Below are 21,250 nucleotides of genomic sequence, written 5' to 3'. Positions count from 1 at the left end.
GAAATAATTGAATATAGGCTTGTAAGTACTCATGTTTAAAGCTGGACTCTTTTCTTCTACATTTTGACATATTTGATCTACATGAAATGTTCCAAAGAATGTGCCATTGTCATTGTCTGTCTTCTGGATAATGTATATTTTCTTATTCATTGCTATAACTCAGGAGCCAAAAGAATGGCTAAGCACATAGGAGGTATTCAAATTTTTCTTCAATGAACATGTAATCATAGAACACTTGAAACGGACAAACATAAAATAAAAAGGTCATTGAAAGTACTGGAAGAAGAACTATGAAGAAAGATTCATTCTTTCTTTACTGAGTTAATGAATTAAGGACTCCTTTATCCCATAAGCAAAAAGATGATCTCTTCCTTTACCTATATAGTCCTCTAAAACTGCATGTTCTTATCCTAAAACCTCACTGAATGAAGACAGCAAAACTCATTTTTATTCATCATTAAGACTGTAGTGAGCTTATAGTGTCCTCTAATATATAACCAACTACAGGACTCTGATTTTATCCCAAGGACTATTTAGGAATTACTAAGTAGATTTTCCACTCTAAGTCATGAGGACCTGAGAATTTAGAAATAACAATTCCTTTGATTTATGAATCTGACCAAAGTTTTGTTTTGATCTTCATGATTGTCTTGTGATTAAATAGTATTTTCCCATCTTTAAAATGAGCTGTGTTTAATGGTTTTTTGTGTGTTTAATGTTTAATCAAATTCCAATACAACTCATTCATTGTAAATTATCATTAATGACACTTGAACAACCTATGAAAACCATAACCTAATAAACACAGGATGGAGCCAATCTTCAGAGTATTACTTGGCCTCAGTCTGAAGCCATGTCTGCCTCTAGGAAAATTCCTGACAAGAACTTTTGAGAGCATGGCATGACACAAATCTGATCTTCAGAGGAGATGTAACATTCCAAAGCAGAAATGTTTTGAGTAATAAATGCTTTGATATAATTGTATGTTTAAAATGGCAAGATGTTTTTATTTTTATTTTTTTGAGGTTTTATTTATTCATGAGAGACACACACAGAGAGAGGCAGAGACATAGGCAGAGGGAGAGGCAGGCTCTCTGTGGGAGCCTGATGTGGGACTTAATCCCAGGACTCCAGGATCAGGAACTGAGCCAAAGGCAGATGCTCAACCACTGAGCCACCTAGGCATCCCAAACAAGACTTTTTTAATAGATATTCTGTCCTACAATTTTTAAATATATTTTCTGAAATTCTTCATCCTTGTTTATGTAACAGGAATAGTCAATAAGATATTTATTAAGTATTTAAGTTTTCTAGAAAAAAGGTGTTAAATATCTAGAGGTATTTATACATCCTACAAAATATAGAATGTAATGTTTTAAGATCTGGAAAACATAAATATACTTTGTTTTTTGGCTCAGTGTTTGGACAAACTAAATAAATACAAAGTTGAACTGAAGTCATAAACATAGTTAAAATTCAGAAGAATGTCTAATTTTCTATCACAAAAAGCATAAAATTTTAATATCTTTATAAACAGGTGCTATTTTAACCTAGTACATTTACTGTCATTAAAAAACAATAATTATAATTATCCATAGTAGAATGTTTACCAAATTGCTACTCACACCTGTATGACTCTTGATTAAACATAATTTGTTTTTCTGTGATGTCAAAATAATCTGCTTTAAACCAATGCATATTTTTAAAAATGCTTTCTACCTACCATTCTGCGGGGAAAAAAAAGGGGGAAATGCAACATGTCTCTTTAGAATTTACCTTGAATAATAAACTGTTCCATGTTTTCTTTGAAAGGCTGGATGTGCTCTTTTGAGGATACCTGGTATACTTTGCCCGCCTCAACTTCACAGGCTGAAATCAGAGAAAGACATTGTTTAAAATGTCACAGTATTAATGGAGTATTAAAACAATTTTTAAAACATATTAGCTACTGTTAAAAATCCCTGTTAACCACATTAATTGATATATGTTCTACATATTTTGGAAACATCCAAATACTGACATAAGAAGTCTATGATCAAGGCTTCACTTTGGGGGACTATAAAAAGTTCTTAAGAATCTATAATACAAGTTTGGTCACTACCAAACTGTGCAAATTTAGCAAGTCCCTTAAGTTCTAAGCTTCAGTCTCATCTGTAGAATGAGTACATCACTAATGTTTACCTCTCAGGACTGCCACGAGGATCATATCAGTTAATAGATACAAAGTGTTCAAGTAGTACTTGGCAGACAGTAAAGCAATATGTCAGTATTTCCTACAAATAACAAATGATAACTGCTAATGTTAGTATAGAAATCAATAATTACAGAACATCTATTGGATGGCAGATACTTTTAACCTATTAGTTAACCTAATCTTAAGAAGAAGTTAGTAAGAGTGGACATTATTCCATTTTATTGGTGAGGAAATAATGGCTCAGAGGGTACTTATTTGCTGATGCATCCACAGATAATAAGAACCAGACCCATAAATGAAATCCTGGCCTGACTCGAGAGCTTATTTTCTATGTCCATGCCATCGTAAATGCCTTAGTGGGCTGCAGATCCCACAAGGGTTAATTAGGAAGTACTTCTAAGAAAATTTCTGAGGAAACTCCTGCCATTATGGTGATACTGGCAAAAAGAAATTTAAATTTAAAAAGCATATATGTGAAAGACAAAACTTAGGGCAGATAGATGTCTGAATCAGGAAAACATACTTCTCACTACAATTCTTAAGGTGAGGTTGTCAATTAATTCCTCAAGGCGACTTTGAAATTCCACTCTTTAAAATATTTTTTTTTCTCTTATTAAATACAGTTTTCTTTTCCCTCCAGGTTATTAGCTTGTCTAAGCAGGAGAATATAGGGGAACTGTACTGTTAGCACCTATTATTCCTACCAAATGTGAAGAACAAGTAGGCCTAGTAAGACTTAAGACCAGTTAGACATATGCAGGGTTCTCTCTGCCCACATTCCCCAGCACTCCTCACTCTGCCAGAACAGGCTCTCACAAGTTGTGACTAGCCAATCCACATTCAGTCCAATACCTTGTATCTTCAGACTCATACATTAAACTTTCTCACATATCAATATTTTCATTTAGAATTCATCACAGCCTTCTCTAGACTTGCTACTTCCTTATTTATTCTTCTATTGGTGGCACCATGATCTGACCTAAGTAACTCACACCAAAGCAGGAGAGTTGCCCTGGACTTCCTCTCCTTATCCTAATATCCTGTTTGTTTACCTCCTAAATGCTTCTGAAATCTACCTATTCTCTCCATTACTGCCTTATGCTGGTTCAAATGCTTTCATCAATCTTCACTGGGCTACTAGGAAAGCCTCATAACTTAATTCCACCACCAGTCCTACATAGATCAACTCTCCTCATAGCAGAAGAAGAATGCATAAAGAAGATGTGGTGTGTGTGGAATATTGGAATATTACTCAGCCATACAAAGAATGAAATCTTGCCATTTGTGACAACATGGATGGGTCTAGATGGTATTATGTTAAGTGAAATAATATAGAGAAAGATAAATGCCATATGATTTTACTTATATGTGGAATAAAAAAAACAAATGAACAAATGAACAAAAACAGACTCTTAAATACAAAGTGATGGTTGCCAGAGGAAAGGTGGGTGGGGTGATAGGTGAAATAGGTGAAGAGGATTAAGAGATATAATCTTCCAGTTATAAAATAAATAAGACACGGGGATATAGCATACAGCATAGGGAATATAGTCAATAATATTGTAATAACTTTGTGTGGTGACAAACGGTAATTACACATATAATAATGAACACTGAGTAATGTATAGAATTGTTGAATCATTATATTGTACACCTGAAACTAATGTAACACTTACTGTATGTCAATTATACTTCAACAATAAACAAAAATTAAATTAAATTAAATAATAAAAGTCATCCATAAGAAACCTGACCAATTCCCTAAAACTGTTCAATGACCTCAATCCTCACAACCATACCCAGAGTAAAGGGATGACTTAAAACCCTACAGTATATGGGGCACCTGGGTGGCTCAGTTGGTTAAACATCTACCTTTGGCTCAGGTCATGATCCTTAGTTCCTGGGATGGAGCACCCATATAATGCTCCCTGCTCAGCAGGGAGTCAGCTTCTCCCTCTCCCGCTCACCCCTACTCATGTGCACACGCAGGCGCATGCTCTCTCTCAAATACATAAAATCTTAAAAAAAATAAAATGCTATAATACGAAGTAGAGCACTTTTCAAAGTCTAGGCCTTGCCCAACTTTCTACTTATCCACCTCTACTCCTGATGTTTTTTGCAGACTCAATGCATATTGAGTCTCCATAACCTTGGTTCCTCTACTTGGAATGCTTTGCTACTTTACCTCCTTTATCTTATCTCCTTCACCTCACCCATTCTCAATATTACTTCATGACTTAACCTCAATGTAGTTGCCCCTAAAACATATTTCCTCAGTTTCCTACAACCCCTGCTTTCCTCCATTTCTTATCTCCTGTCTTCAGCTAGGACTGGGTGTATTTCCTCTGTGACCCCACAGCATCTTGTGCATACAGAATTAAAGTCTTTGTTGGGTACTTTCTATATGTCAAGGACTGCTACACACTTTGCATATGTTCTCCATTATCAAAAAACCCCTTGAAATAGATTAGTAATATGCTTGCTTTATGTCAGAGAAAAATAAAATACAGAGACTATCCAAGTTTACACAGTTCATAAGTTGAGAAGGTGGGACTCTGTATCAGCTACCACACTTTTTAAAAAAATATATTTTTATTTAAATTCAATTTGCCAACATATAGTATAACACCCAGTGCTCATCCCATCAAGCACCTTCCTTAGTGCCCATCACCCAGTAACCCCATCTCCCCACCCACCTCCCTTTCCACAACCCTTTGTTTGTTTTCCAGAGTTAGGAGTCTTTCAAGGTTTGTCTTCCTCTCTAATTTTTCCCCACTCAATTTCCCTCCTTTCCCTTATAATCCCTTTCACTATTTCTTATATTCCACAGATGAGTGAAACCATCTGATGATTGTCCTTCTCTGATTGACTTATTTCACTCAGCATAACACTCTCCAGTTCCATCCATGTTAAAGCAAATGGTAGGTAGGTATTTGTCCTTTCTGCTAGCTAATATTCCATTGTGTGTGTGTGTGTGTGTGTGTATATCAGATCTTTATCCATTCATCTGTCGAAGGACATCAGCTACCACACTGTTTTAATCTTATTTGTGATTGTATCTATTCTATTCCACAAGACAGAGCTACATAGAGGAAATCTAATTCTCATCTGTATTCCTAGTACCTGATACAAGCAACAAATTGTTGTTGGATGGGTTAATGGCTGGATAAAATAGCTCCTGCTGAAGAAAGAACATTCTAGATGTTGGAAACTAGTAGATGGAGATAGAGGGTTTATATTCTAGTTCAGCATGCACTGAATGAGATTTAGCTTGGAGAAGTCTGAGAAGAAATATCATAGCTGCTCTTAAAATGTGGTCTCAGGGACAAAAGTGTGTAAATTTTCATGTTGATGCCAAGGAAGGAAGGAGTTAAACAAGCAAAAATTAGAGAACAGAAAGATTTTGGTTCTAAGTAAAAATGATGGCTAATGTTTAAGACAATCCCACAGTGAAGTAACCAGCCATATAAGGAGATGAGCATTTCATCACTGGTACTCTTCAGAAAATAGTGGGCTACTTGTCAGAAATGTGGTAAAGAGGATGAGTCTGAGGAGAAGACATGCATTCAGCTTCCTCTGTAATGTTCACTTATGACAGCCCCATGTAACAGAAATTCTATGTTCTGTAATATCTCTACATGGATACAAAAGACATATTTAGTGTCATACTTTAGGTATCTTCTAAAAGTAACAGTTTGCATTATTTTTTTTTTAATTTTTATTTATTTTATGATAGTCACACAGAGAGAGAGAGAGAAAGAGGCAGAGACATAGGCAGAGGGAGAAGCAGGCTCCATGCACCGGGAGCCCTATGTGGGATTCGATCCGGGGTCTCCAGAATCGCGCCCTGGGCCAAAGGCAGGCGCCAATCCGCTGCGCCACCCAGGGATCCCAGTTTGCATTATTTAAAAGGAATGAGGTAGAAATTTATCAGCCCTTCCCATCATGCAATGAATCATTTTTGGCAAAATCACATGAAGAGCTGTTCTGAATGGTCTTCAGTAGCTTGTAATTGCTAACCAGCCTACTCCCGCATGATGCAACCTATGGGACAAAGCTGCCATGACAAAAATCCCTGTCCTCAGAGGGCTTGCCTTTTTTGAAAATACACAGTCTTTAATTAACTATTTTCCAATTCCAACAAGAAAAGTAAAAACTAATAGCCTAGTATCTAATAAATTAGGCCAACATAAAAAATAAAAGCAAAAAAGGATCTAGTTTTCCACTTGGTCTAAGTTTCAAAACTTAAAAGCTTGAGGCAAGAAAGATTAATGTTTTGACAATTAGTTGCAATTGTTTCATCTGCTACTTTTTACTAGAAAATGAAAGTAGTAACTGTCTTTGTTTTCATGATACTACACTATGTCTAGAAGCGTAGTGAGCTGTAAAAAGACCCTAACACTAGGAACTTGCGGAAGTTCATTTGATGGATCTGGTGACTTAAGAAGGATTTCACTACTTAGGAAAGCAGAGTTAGATCAAAGACAGTCCATAGGAAAGTCTTCTAAAATGTGCCAAAATTTTTCTAAGTATTCATTTGTACTCAGTAACTTCGAAACAACAGAATTTATAATAAATACTTAAAATGTAAAAAAACTGAGGGAAAGTTCTATTTTAATTTTCTTTTATTTTCACAACTGTCCTTGGCCCATTCATACGAACTTAATATTTTTAACATAAATGTAAACAAAAACTATTTTTTCTATTTCTTCTTTTTACTTCACTTATAGATTTTCATGTACACAGTAAGAACAAGGTAGAATTTTAGTTTTAGAAGTTCTTTTGGGTCATTAACTAACAACCTCATCTCATTTTCAGTCTTCTTTCTAGAAGGCGACAAAAAATGCCTGTAATATATCTCAGTGATGTCCATTCATTTCCCTACCAGGCAGCTTCTTCCTTACTGAGTTGTTTTAATTACTGGAATTTTCAACTACATATTAAGCAGAAATTTCTCTCTATGATATATTCTCCTATAGAATCTGGAGTTTGCTTTGAAATACTACAGAAAAATAAATAAATAAATAAATAAATAAATAAATAAATAAATACTTCAGAAAGAGCGCCTCAGTGGCTCAGTGGTTGAACATCTGCTTTTGCCTTAGGTCATGATCAGGCGGTGCTGGAATCAAGTCTCCCATCAGCTACCCTCAGGAAGTCTGCTTCTCCTTTTGCCTAAGTCTCTGCCTTTCTCTTTGTATATCTCATGAATGAATAAATAAAGTCTTTTATAAATAAATAAATACATACATACATAGATACATACATACATACAATACTCTGGATATGGGGCACCTGAATGGCTCTGACAGTTAAGTATGTGACTCTTGATTTAGGCTCGGGTCATGACCTCAGGGTCGTGAGACTGAGCCCCATGTGGAGTCAGCTTGAGAGTCCCTCTCTCCCTTATCCTGCTACACCCTCTCGAAAAAACAATAGTAATAAAATGCTCCAGATATAGTCATATAATTATTTATGTAATTTTAAAAATCGGCAAAAAAAAAAATAAAGTCCACCATAGATAGTTCGGGTCTTTAGTGAGTTACAGAGAAATTCTACCCTCTTTGAAGACAGATGAAGACCTTGATCTCCTACCATTCTTCATTTACTCCTTAACATTCCTTGGTAGGCAATAGGCATCCAACAATTATCTGTGGAATGAATGGATAAATGAACTAGACCCTCCTGGCACAATGAACTTTTTCTTAATTTTAAAAATGTCATACCTATTCAAATTTCTTCACACCTTATGTATACTATTCACTCATCTGATATACTCTTACCCCTCAGAAACAATGTACTTCTACTTATCCATCCCAAGTTTCAATTTTCACCCCAAGCGAAGAGAGTCAATCTCCCCCTGAACGTTCTATCTCTCTGCTCTGTACAACATGTGTAAATGATATAAGATAAAAGCAAATCTTAGGATAAGAGATGTGGACCCAAGCCTAGTTCTACTAGTAGCTATGTGATGTTGAGCTGATTCCTTAAGTTATCGGAGCCTAAACTAGAAATTGGGATGATGAAGATGTGGCACTTGAGTGCTAAAGCATTGAGCCATTGAAAACTCCCAAAAAACCATATTGCTATTAATGATATTATCTCATTGCATTTATTTGTTTATGCATCTTTGTCCTTGACTTACTTTTATTTTTCATTCCTGAAGTCAAGGATTGTCTATTTACTTCTCTGTGCCTAGTGTCTGCAATATAAGGAAAAGTTAAAGGAAAAAGCACATTGTGCTTTTCTCACATTCAACTATGTCAATAATTATGACTTTCCTTAAACTGGATATTAAGCCTTCAGTTGTGGATCATTTGTAACTTCACATAAGTCTTATGCAAAATGTACAAAAACCCAATCCAGATTTCCAAAGTTCTTCAATGTGATACACAACCTATACAATTATTTGTACATGGTTGTTGTTTTACTTATTCACTGTATTAAGAAGGAAGAGGCTGTTGGAGAAGTACAAAAATAAAATATCAAGCTGTAGAGTTTATAAATACTCCTATATAGACATAATTCTTTTATACATCTAATATATTCAATAATATATATGAATATATTCAATGTGCTATGGAATAAGGAAATTTCTTCTTTTAAGATTTATATATTTATTTGAGAGAGAGAGAAAGAGATGGAGTGGGGGAGAGAGACAGAGGGAGAGGGAGACAATCTCAAGCTCTCCACATTGAGAATAGAGCTCAACACGGGGCTCAATTCCATGACCCTGAAATCATGACCTGAGCCAAAATCAAGAGTTGGTCACTTAACCAACTGAGCCACCCAGGGGTCCCAGGAATAAGGAAATTTGTTTGTAAGACTGAACCCCATTCCTCTCTTAACTGTAGTGCATCAAGGTACATAACGTATCATCCTAGCTATCACTTATCATCTTCAAAATTGGTAGGTGACTATGTAAACTTAAAAAAAAATTCCAACTGCTATAATCTTACAAACTTGGTCATTTAGAAACATTACTAAAAACATAACAATGACAGTGTTCCTGGAAAATCTGTATTATAGTCAAATCTAAATTTTAAAAAAAATTGTTAAGGGATGTTGGTATAACTCAATAATTCCAATCAGCTGGCTTTTTGTTTGGTTTAAAGAAGTTCCTAATCCCAAATGATTTTGTATTGGGTTAAAGAGCTAATACTGGAAAGCATAAATTAGGTTTCCAAATACAAAGAAAAAATCTAGCTAGGGAACTGGAAGAACAAAAATGTCTTAGACATTTTCACTGCAATATGGGTTCTAAAACATCAATGCCATCCACAGACTGGCATGTTTGGGGGCTCGGCAAACACCATCTTATCACTTTCATTTTAAAACAAGAACGTTACATATCACTCTCTAAAACGAATCATGTTCATGAGCAGTTTAGTTACTTTTTTAGGGAAGTGAAATATTCCAGCTATAACTTTTACAAGTCTCCAAGTTCAATCAATGTTAATCAGTTTAGAGTCATTGCTCTTCTATGAGTTCCAGAAGGTCATTGGAATTTATAAACCTGCTTCAGCAAGTTTGAATGAAGCCACATAACAGACACAGAAGAAAAGAAACAAACTTGAGTAATCAGACATTTTTTCTTCTAACACCAAATTGTTTCCCATGTACACCTGGTTCAGATTATTATTTTGGATTCAATTTCTGGAAACAGAAGTCATTTTAGCTACCTAAAGCAGATCAATGCTTATAATTTAGCTACCTAAAGCAGATCAATGCTTATAAATATTTGCAAGAACAGAGAAATTGGCTCTGCATTTGGTCTTCAGGAACAGCTCCCAGAACAAAACTGCAGAAGTGGCCCTAGGTGAGCCACTCAGTATCTAAGCTGTATAGTGGATATCACAGTCTCAACTGTGGTTTTAGACTCAAATCTCACCTGATAAATATGCACCATCAAAAAAAAATGTGTCTCAACACTCAGGGAGCTGGTGACGGCGGCAGACTGTCATACCGCTTCAGTAAAATCCAACCTCTCCATGTCACTACTTGAAAGCCTAGAAACCCCCCAAAAAACCAAACATGCAAAACAAAAAGTGACAAACAAAAAATAAAACAAAACCCAAACCACAAAATAAAAATAGAAGCAGCAAAAAGACACTATCTGGCTTCACTATATCTCAAGAGTATATGCAATGACAAAAGCAAAATCATATGCAGACACAGAAGAATGCACAAGCTCAAGGAATATTTAGGGTAAAACAGCAAAGCTTGGTGACTGACTAGTTTGTACATAAGCCATCCCTTCATGAAGAGACAAACCTGAAAGTCAACTGGAGGGCCTTTTCAGAATCTGCCTGCCAATGCTCCCATCTCCTGGGAGATACTTGGAGAAAAGTAATCTCCAGGATAAGACTCAGAAAAAGTCCACACAATGATTCTAATGCACACAGAAGTGTGAAGTAAGACTGAGGGGAGGAATGAAGGATGTCATCTGGGTTTGCAGTGCAGGTGCTTTGTGGAGAGAGAATGCAAGAGGAAAAGTAGCTTGTAGAAGGAAAGAAAATGAAATCGTCTTGAACTTGCTGCATTTTAAGATGCCAGTGGAACATCCATGAGTAGTTTTCCACCAAGTGCTTGGGTGTATAACTGCAGATCAGAGTGACAATAGAAACACTGAATAAGATCACTTGGGAAAGGCTTCAGTGAGAAGACTGAGCCAAAGCAGCATACCTGAGGTATATCAACTTTTATGAAGAAGCAGAGAAAGAGAAGGCCCTGCAGAAAGAAGATGTAGAAGGAATTGTCAGATATCATAAGGAGAATCAACAGTAAGTAGGACTAATGAAGCCAACAGGCTAGTGATAGCAAGTCAAACGCAACAGAGATAGCAAGTTGGCAAACTGTGACAACAGTTTTGGTAGTGCTAGAGAAAAAAGACACACTGTAGCAAACTGAGGAAGGAATGGGAAGTAGTGAATCAAAGAACCCAGAAACAGACCAGGAATGTTAACATCTTGGCCTATGAGCAGAAAAGTCCCAGAAAACCTGCCCAGCAGAGGTGTGCTATGGGCAATGGGAAGAATGATGAATAAATGAACACAAATCCTTTAAAACTTCTGAATAATATTCAAAATATCCTAGTCTTGCCAACAGTGCATCCATAGATTCAGCTGTGTTAAGTATAAAATTTGTGTATCTGTCCTAAAGATGGATTTCAGAAAAATCTGATCCCTAAGAATTAAATGTCTGCAAATTAATGTCAAAGTAGTCCTTTAGCATGTAAATATAATGAAAGAGGACAGAGACACCACACACACACAAATCCCACAGTACCTTAGTTTGGACATGGTAGACTTAGCAATATTGCCAGTGCAATATATTAAGGTCACGCTAAGCTCGTCAGTTTATACCTCAAAACAAAGCTAAACTGAACTGAACGATTGTATAAGTATACTTTTTAACAGGTGTTTCACAGGTGTCCTCTTCAAACTGAGGGGTTTTGGAAGTGAACACTGTTTTAAATTGAAATGATGAAAGCACAATACCATATAGTTTTGCTCCTTAAATAATCATTCCTATAAGAGGAATTATCTTTTTTTTTTTGTCAATTCACATATACAAGTCACTGTTTTCAAATGGGCAAATGGACTTCCATGGACAAATATAATCTACAGGTTACAAAACAATAAGACATAATAGCTATGATTTTCAAAAGAGTAGTCTTTTCTGTTCCTCAGTTCTTCATCTGTAATATGAGAGATAATATCTGCTGCATGCTTTGTAAGAGTAATATGTTTGCTATAATTCCTGTGACACTATTACCACCACCATACACCACAATTACTAATACACAACAAGGCATTGGACCATTATTTCTATTTCGAAATCTAAAGAAGCAGAGAAGGCTATGCTTCAGAATATGAGTATGATATTTCCATAGGGACAACTGAAAATGAGTTGTATATATATTTATACATATACAAACACATGACAAATTGTGAGTGTACATTGTTGGCAATACATTTGCTTTTCACATTTGGCCTTGGGAAACATGAAAACTCAATGCTTTATTATCATAAGCAATAACACAGTGGTCATTTAGATCATTTAAATGAATTCACTCTTTTAATAAGGGGATTCAAAGTCAAATTGAAATAATTCAAAATCAATTGATATATATGGTATCTGTGAAAATAACATCATTTTATGTAACAAAACTTTCCACAAGTTTGTACTCCATACGTTTTGGGGGAGACACTGGTGTTGACTCAACCTTCAATGTACTGAATGAAACAGAAGTGTCTTAACATTTGCAAGCAATAAAGTCATGACAGTTATAGACCATACAGTTATTCTGAGCCTGTACGTAAATATTTCTAGTGACGCGGGGCTCACTACTATTAATGGTAGCCCTTCCACTGTTTCGGTTCCTATCTGGAGACATTCCTTTATATAGAACTGAATTCTCTGCCTTTAGCTTCACATATTGACATTAGGTCTTGTCCACTGGTACAACACAGAATGAGTATAATCTTAGGATAGCAAGTTTTATTTCAAATATCAATTCTGGTTGTATAATAGTGGGCACTTGAAGCATGTTTTTCAAAAGGATTTTGAAGAGTCTATGTGTGACTTGACAGAAAAGACACCGTTAAATAGATGTTTGTCACAGAATCAAAGGAAGTAACTAAGATAGCCTTTCATATATTTGAAAACAATTCTGTCTACTTTCATTTCAACTTTAAAATATCACCCCATCTACTTTACTCTCCACAGGCTGGAAGAAAAAAAAAGATTGGTTAAGAATGCTAAAATAACTGGTCTCCACTAAGACATTCAGAGTCTGGGTGAGGAGTGGTAACAGATATATGTAATATTGCAAATACTGATGAAACGACTCTCAAGACTATAGAATAGCGATGACCTATAGTGATAGATCTTTTAGCAGTCTTGCATCTACCCAATGCTAACGCATGCATGTGCACAAATAATTTAAAAAAGGATATTATAACAATATCCTACGTAAAACACAGACCCACTTGACTCTCTAAGAACTAAAAGAAATGATGCCATATTTCTGTTGTGATTTTTCCAAAATGACTATTGTTTTTTTATTTGGATGAGGTTTGATGTTCTAAAATATACTTTCCCAGGGGTGGCTCAGAGGTTGGGCATCAGGTTGGCTCAGGTCATGATCCCCAGGGTCCTGGGATCAAGTCCCACATCAGGCTCCCCACGGGGGGCTTGCTCCTCCCTCTGCCTATGTCTCTGTCTCTCTCTGAGTCTCTCATGAATAAAAAGAAATCTTGAAAAATATATGTATTTATACATATAAATATATATATTATCCCATTGTCTGAATTTTTTTTTAACAAGGTCAACAATGCAAACAGAAAAAGGTACCAACATGATGAATCACAACACTTCCTAAAGGTGGAGATCTGCTCTTATTTAACTTCAGAAGGCAACATGATGTTCCCTTTTAAAACAATACATTTGCCACAGTATTTCCTTTAGAGGTTAAATACATAAGATACTCACATATTTCTTCCATTAGAATAGATCATGCATCACTTATAGTATGAAAAAAAAAGTGAAAAGAAGGCATTTATGTAGTAAAGAATGATCTGTTTATTTCCAGATCATTGTATCTCTTCTAAATTTCTGAACCATCCACAAACCAGCCAAAGGAAAGGTCTTAGGGAATTTTGATATTCAGTGATAAATTTTCATAAAACCATACATAAATCAAACTTAATCTTTTAAAATCAAATGTCTTTTGGAATACAACAATATGATAAATGATGACATAATGACATTACTAAAGACTACTTTCTACTAAAAAATTAAACTTGACTATTTCTAGCATCTCTCCTTTTCCAAATTATATCATATTTCATAGGGGCAATTTTTGATTTCTGAGAATGAACATTAGTACTAGCTCAGAATGTTTCACAGAACATGAAGCAAACTATAGAAATTTGCAGGAATTCTGAAGATAACACTGAGACTTCATAGGAACAAGCATACCAAGTTTTCCTTTAACATCTCCTCAGTTCATACTGACTAATCTCTCACAAATTTTAAAGATTAAATTAATGTAAAATGGAATAAAAAATGCCAAAATCTGTTGAAAGAAATGCATTCAAAAGAATGGCAAGCTTTCTAAGATGGAATAATGGGCTAGAACCCCTAATAGACACTAGAATTCCTGGGTAAAAGGTGCTGAGAAATAAAATATTTACATACTCTCAAAGAGTCACCTCACAAATTACTAATTATTAAAAACAAATTAAAAATCCTATATAACTTCATAGTGGAGGACTGGCAGATACCACCTAAGCAAAGTGACAAGAGTGGCCAAAATGATGCATCAGCGTTAGCAGTAATGAGACAAGCTGGTATCATGGACCTGCATAAGGAACACATACCACTTCTGCAGACAAATCCAATAGAGGAGATGCCTACAAAATAAGTAGTGTTTTAAATATGGTAGGGTCAAGAAAGATAAAGACTAAGAAACTGCTCTAAATTAAATAAGCCTATGGAGATATAAAAATTAAATGCAATGTGTGATCTAGGGATTGGCAAAATAGCTATAAAGAATACTTCTGAATATGGTCTTTGGATTATTATCATAATAGTATTTATCAGTGTTAGATTTACTGAATTTGTCATTATACTGTGCATACATAAAAGGATGCCCAAATACTTAGCATATATACACTAAAGTCTTCAGGGGTAAAGAAGCATTATATCTCTGACTTGCTAATGTATGATTCAGAAAAATAAAATTATGTACACCCACATGTGTCTTCATAAGCATGCATACATCCAGGTCTATATATGGGGGACAGGAGGACAGGAATGATAGAGCAAGTGGAACAAAAAATAAACAACTGATAGTCTAGGGAAAGAATAGACGAGAATTCCATGTACTAGGTTGCAAGTTTTCTATACATTTGACTTATATCAAATAAAAAGTTGTAAACAAACAACAAAGAATGACAACATGCCCCAATTTGTCTAACTTAGACTTTTGAGACTCCAAAGGACCTGGTTTTAGGGGGCTTCCATAAAATTTTTTCTTTAGAATGTTAAGAACAGTTAAGGTATGCCTCAAAAATAGTGTGAAGCTTGGTTTTCTTTTACATCTGGCTTCAATTTAAGAGTGTTAAAGGATATACAGCTGCAGATACAAGTGTCTCTTTAGCTGATGGTTTGACTGGCACTTCAGGGTGACAGCAAACACACTGGTAATGGTTACCAGGCAGATTTTTAAAGATGACTACAAACTCTACTCTTCCAAATAAGTAAAGATATTCAACTTCCCTAAGATGGTTGTAAAAGGTTATTACTTCATAGTTTTAAACCATATTTAAGATGACAGATGTAGCATCTTACAATAAAATAATAAGAGTACCCTTACCACAAACTAACCTGCTTATAATATTTGACATATGGTTCTAGAATTCTTCAAATATGTATATCTTTAACCATAATATTTTCAAGAATTAGCAAGTTGCTCAAATATTTAGGATCTATCAAATTAGTTCTTTTTTCTAAATTTTTTGTTTTAAAAAATTTATTTATTTGAGAGAGAGAGAGCATGTGCACATATGAGCCAGGGGGAGGGAAAAGGGAGAAGGAGGAGCAGGTTCCCTGTTGAACAGAGAGCCAGACCAAATGACTCAGAGACTTGATCTCAGGACCCTGAGATCATGACCAGAGCTGAAGGCAGACACCCACCACACTGAACCACCAGTTGCCCTGCAAATGAATTCTTTAACATTAAACAATACTATAAACATTACAATGTCTTGAGTATAAAAGTGATTTACACAAAACTGGAAGTATTATACAATGTACCTAATAGTCTGCATATGTGAGCTTAATGCAAAGCCTCTGACATTTTCTAAAGATACAGTAAAACCATAGGACTAGGTGATAATGTTTATTGAGGGTATAAATGACTTTCACAGAAGGAAATAACAATATCTTGATAATACTGGCCAGGTGCCTGGTTGCATATTGACTGCCCCACCATACTCGTTATTAGATGATGACTTGACGTATAACTGCAGGCATCTATGACTGGCCTAGAAATCTCAGTCTCCTTGAGAATTCTGGAGTAGTACTGTCACTATGGTTGCCAATATTTTCCAGTACCGATGTGCATTGGTGCTGGAATTGGAGTAACTGACATGGCAGGTGTTCAATGAGATAGAAAAGTTTAGTAAATATCCCATGCAGTCAAGCTGCAGCGGGTGGCATCCATCAACTCAAACAGATCCCAATTAGGGCTGTTATTTGCTACTGGAATGGTGTCTTGTTAGTGGGCTCCATTGAGGTATAACAGTAGTTTATAATTTTAAAAATAATTAAAAATGAAGCATATTATACCCAACGAGTAAAACTCTTAACTGGTGTGTTTTCAAGATATAAACCAAAATTTTGTCCAGTGCCTAAGAAATCAAAATTCAAGACAGACCACCTCCAAATGGAAATGCTTTCTAGTTTGGACCTACAAATATAAAGTTAGCAAAAGATATTTAAAGCAAAGTCTTGGGGCTTAAATGTCTTGTCTTGTTCCTTTGAGTTTCCTAAAATCATAGAATGAAAGGAAGAGGAGGTATGGAAAGAATCATAGAAGAGAAATATATATGCAGGAGGAGAGAACAACAAGAAATGCTGAGAAAATTATGAAGCATTTGAAATGTAGAGTGAGTTATCATTAAGTGGTGCTTAATGATGCACCAGCTAGTCTCTCATTCAAAGGAACAGTAAGTGTTAGAAAGAAATAGGATGAAGTTAAAGATTAGGGGATTTGTAGGTTTTAAGTTTGGGAAAGTAGTAAAGTCTACTAAACATATCTCAAAAACAAAAACAAAACAAAACAGAGAGAGGGTAGTAACTCTGACTCAAGTATTTTAAACTACTGTAAGAATTCAAAGAAATTTATCAATGCAGTTGTGATCATCTCTAACATTCCCCAGTGGTTAAGAGAGAAATTTTATGGAAATTACACTTAGGATCCAATCTTCTGGATTTATGACCAGTATCTCTAGATATCCTTTAATATTCTATTAATGTAGATGAAGAAATGGGAAGCACTTTTATAAACTAGAGAAGTAGCACACCAGGATATTCACCCAAGATTGGGAACTAGATTCAAACTGTTTTTTCACTACTCGTTATCTGAGACCTCAGACAAGTTCCTGAATCTAGTTCACCTTAGTTATCTCATTTGCAACATGGAGCTGGCAACCTTCACCTCCAGCAATTTAATGCAAGGGTTAATGTATATGAGGTGCACAGCACCTGTGGGAGAGCTTCAGTACATGTTAATCTATTATTCTGTTTTTACTTTCATTAATTAGAAAATTAATTAGAAACTTCTATGAAGTTTCAACTCTTCAAATACAGCACAAGAACTTCAGGCATTGTTGATAAATTATAGGGTTTATCAGAAGCCATGAGTTTCAAAAGACACACATATAAAGAAGACGCAGATGCAGAAGTAAAGAACACGCATAGCCCAGAAAGGTGGCAGAGATCTGTGAAAAATGACCCACAAATCATGGGGATAACTAAGTTAACAAGTCAAAACTGCCAGAACCAAACTCTTGTGGTACACATAGGGTACCGTTAACTGTAATGTATTACTCAAATAGGCATACCATTTTTCTATTGTACTAGACATTGGTTAGAATTATCTATCCATCTTCTATTCTGATTTTTTCTTCTCTGAGTTTTGGAAATGGATATAATCACCTGTGAGAGTGTCTACAATGCAGCAAAGAAAGAACTAAATAGAGGGAAGACAGCAAAAGAAATGTTGACTGGAGAAGAAAATAGGATGGTTTAAGCATCTCCAAAAACTATAAACCTCTTTGACTTATTTTTAGCTTTCAGAGCCATAGCAGAAACATGTAAGGCCACCTTAGAATAATTTAAATAAATAAATTAAATAATAAAATAAGTAAACAGTCTCTTAGCTTCCAAACTACACATCCATACTGAGGTCTGGGACACTGGGTCTCAGCAAACTACCTCTCTCCTCTGCCAGCAGGCTTTCTCACAGGTTTCCCCAAGGGGAAAGAGAGTGGGAGGAGTGCAGCTGATGGGGATTTGCTGCTCCCTTCAGCACAGCCCCCAGACCTTCCTCCGCCGCCAATATCAGTTCCAGGTCCTGGCTTGTTTCCTTGGCCCCAATCCAGCACCATTGCACCCCTTGAAAGTAACAGTCAGCCAGGCAGAAACCCTTCCTCTAGGTTCCCCAAATCCAGCTGTGTGGAGCCCCTTCTCTCCAAACTCCTTCGTCCCAGCTCTGCTAGAACCACTCCCTGATTTCTCTTCTGAAGGGTCTTTCATATCCTGTCTTCTTCAATCCAGCTCTTCAGAGTCCCCATCCAACCTGCTCAGGTACTCTTTGCCCAGGCTGTACCCTCTCCACAGAGGTCTAGGGTCCAGCCCCACAGAGCACTTGCCTAGAATTTCTAGGTTCTTTCTTCACTTGGTTCCCCTTGCCATAGGAATGAGAGCTGCTCCACTACTTATCTGAGCATTCCCTTTTTGATTTTTCTGTCCTAACATGTGCTAACCTAATTCTCTATATTAATTCTATTAAAATAATAAGTGTGGTTCTGCTTTTCTGACATCACTCAGAACTAGTACAACAGTAAATCAAAATGAATGAGTTATCTTTTTCTAAGTATTTAGCAGCTTTCTGGGTGGCACTAGTATTTAATCTAATTTTTATTACTTGCTTGTACGTAATGTTTTTTTGAAATGTTCACCAGAAGATGCGCCAGTTTTTCAGATTAATATTCCACCCAAAATGTTATATATTATTAGTACCATTCACCTACAAACATATATTTAAAGTCATTTAAAACATAGCTTGTGAGGATGCCTGGGTGGCTCAGCGGTTAAGCGCCTGCCTTGGGCCCAGGGCCTGATCCTCAAGTCCTAGGATCGAGTCCCACATCGGGCTCCCTGCATGGGGCCTGCTTCTCCCTCTGCCTGTGTCTATGCCTCTCTCTCTGTGTCTCATAATAAATAAATTCTTTTAAAAAAAAACATAGCTTGTACTTTTAATTAAATTTCATATGCTCTTTAATTATGTTTACTTTTGAATTTGCTAAGCTATATAATTTCTTCATAAAGAATAAAAAAAGGGGATCCCTGGGTGGCGCAGTGGTTTGGCGCCTGCCTTTGGCCCAGGGCGCGATCCTGGAGACCCGGGATCGAGTCCCACGTCGGGCTCCCGGTGCGTGGAGCCTGCTTCTCCCTCTGCCTGTGTCTCTGCCTCTCTCTCTCTCTCTCTCTCTCTCTCTCTGTGTGTGACTATCATAAATAAATTTAAAAAAAATTAAAAAAAAAGAATAAAAAAAGGCTGAGTAATCAGACATTTTAAATTAGTGGGGCCCAGATGACTCAATTTCAACTCTAATTTAAATCTATTCCTAGGTGGTTGCCTATTTTTATTTCCTCTTAAATAAAATTATTAAAAATGTCATACTATAGAGGAGCATATTTAGCATGTACTTAACATTTATCCAGTTTCCAACTTAACAGAACTTGTAACTGATGAATCACCAAATTCTACCACTAAAACTAATAATACACCGTATGTTAACTAAACTGAATTTAAATAAACAATTTAAAAAAGAAATAAAACTTACTCAATACTTTGGAAAAGTCCCATGTGATCCCTACATCCCACCCTGGGGCCCACAGCCAATCATTACCTTCAAGTTTTCAAAACAAAGGACATCAATTTCTATTGCCATTATCAGTGTAATAAGATTTCTCACTAATCCATCCACATCTTTGCCAATTTCACATTCTCTGACTTTTTTATATTTTTGAAAAGGATACTAATCTATATCGTGAAATAAAATGCTAGGTGTGATTTAAAAAGTTCATGACACTTACACTTTCATGTTTAACAAGCTGTCATGCACCTGCAAATCTCCATCTACCAGTATACCTTTATCAATGTTCTCCTATAGGGCAAGTCCAACCAGACAGCTTCCTGAAGAGAAATCATTATAGCTGAGTACAGAAGGAGGAATAGGAGTTTGCTAATGTTAATGAAAAAAGAAATAACTGGAGAACCTCAGTCATAGAGGATGCAACATTCGCATACAGACTGTTATAAATGACTTTAATCCAATAGTGACCACATACTACATATGGGAAGACTTTGCTTCCAAATCATCAAGTGATGATTTGCTTTTACGGGGTCCCTGTGCAAACATGCATTTTACGTCTTTGAATTAATCTAAGTTGGCTGTTGCACAAAAAGAAAAACATTTTTGTAGAGTACACTTTGTAACACAATCATGGGTAATTTATAAAATTAAATATATCTTAACTCAAAGTGTCAGAGAACTAATCACCTTTAATTATCTGTGTTTTTCTCAAGAACCACAGCCAGGTTAGAAAAGCAAGTGATTAGTGAAAATGAGGAAGTACAACTTTACTAGTTTCTTCTAATATGGATAAATGGCATCAAATCTTCAAATTGAATGACTGATGACCCGATTTTCTTCTCATCAACTCTCCCTTCCACTAGCAAAATTACCACTGAAAGTAATGGAGATTCAAGAGATTTACAGCATGAAAAGTCCAAGGATCTTGAAAAATGTTTATCTGAATTGAGTGCATATGGATATGAATATGGGGGAGAAAAGACAGGGTGAGAAGAGAAAGATATTTGAAGCTTACTAACTTTGGAAAAAATATCAAAAATGAAAAGTTTCTTTCAAAACTTTTGTAAAGAAAAAAATAAAAACAAAACTTTCGTAAAGGAATGTAAACATCTCAAACAGCAAAACATTATAGTAACCTGCATAGTGTTGACTAGAAGATTATGGAGTAATACTTTACACCATCCTCACTGCCCCCTAACAATTAGAAAGATATGTTAGGTTCTCTCCATCTTCTCTATACCAAATTGGGTAAAAACCACTATCATCATTTGAGTCCCTTTTAACTGGTCTCCCCAGTTCTATGCCTTTCAGAGCAATGTTTTCATGACATAGTCATATCACTCTAATTCCGTAAATAGAATCTTTAAGGGGCTGGATATTG

General features: G+C 35.8%; 1 protein-coding gene across 1 annotated transcript in view; it reads right to left on the bottom strand.

Moving 5' to 3' along the window:
* Positions 1-21,250, bottom strand: part of FMN2 (formin 2) — a 363,009-nt gene that overhangs the window by 94,927 nt on the left and 246,832 nt on the right. The window contains 1 exon segment of the mRNA XM_055323458.1: positions 1,777-1,869. Coding sequence (XP_055179433.1) covers positions 1,777-1,869 — 93 coding nt within the window.

Source organism: Nyctereutes procyonoides, unplaced genomic scaffold (genome assembly GCF_905146905.1).
Source record: "Nyctereutes procyonoides isolate TBG_1078 unplaced genomic scaffold, NYPRO_anot_genome, whole genome shotgun sequence".
NCBI lineage: Eukaryota > Metazoa > Chordata > Mammalia > Carnivora > Canidae > Nyctereutes > Nyctereutes procyonoides.
The sequence above is the reverse complement of the archived record's forward strand: the minus strand, read 5'-3'. Positions and strand labels throughout refer to the sequence as shown.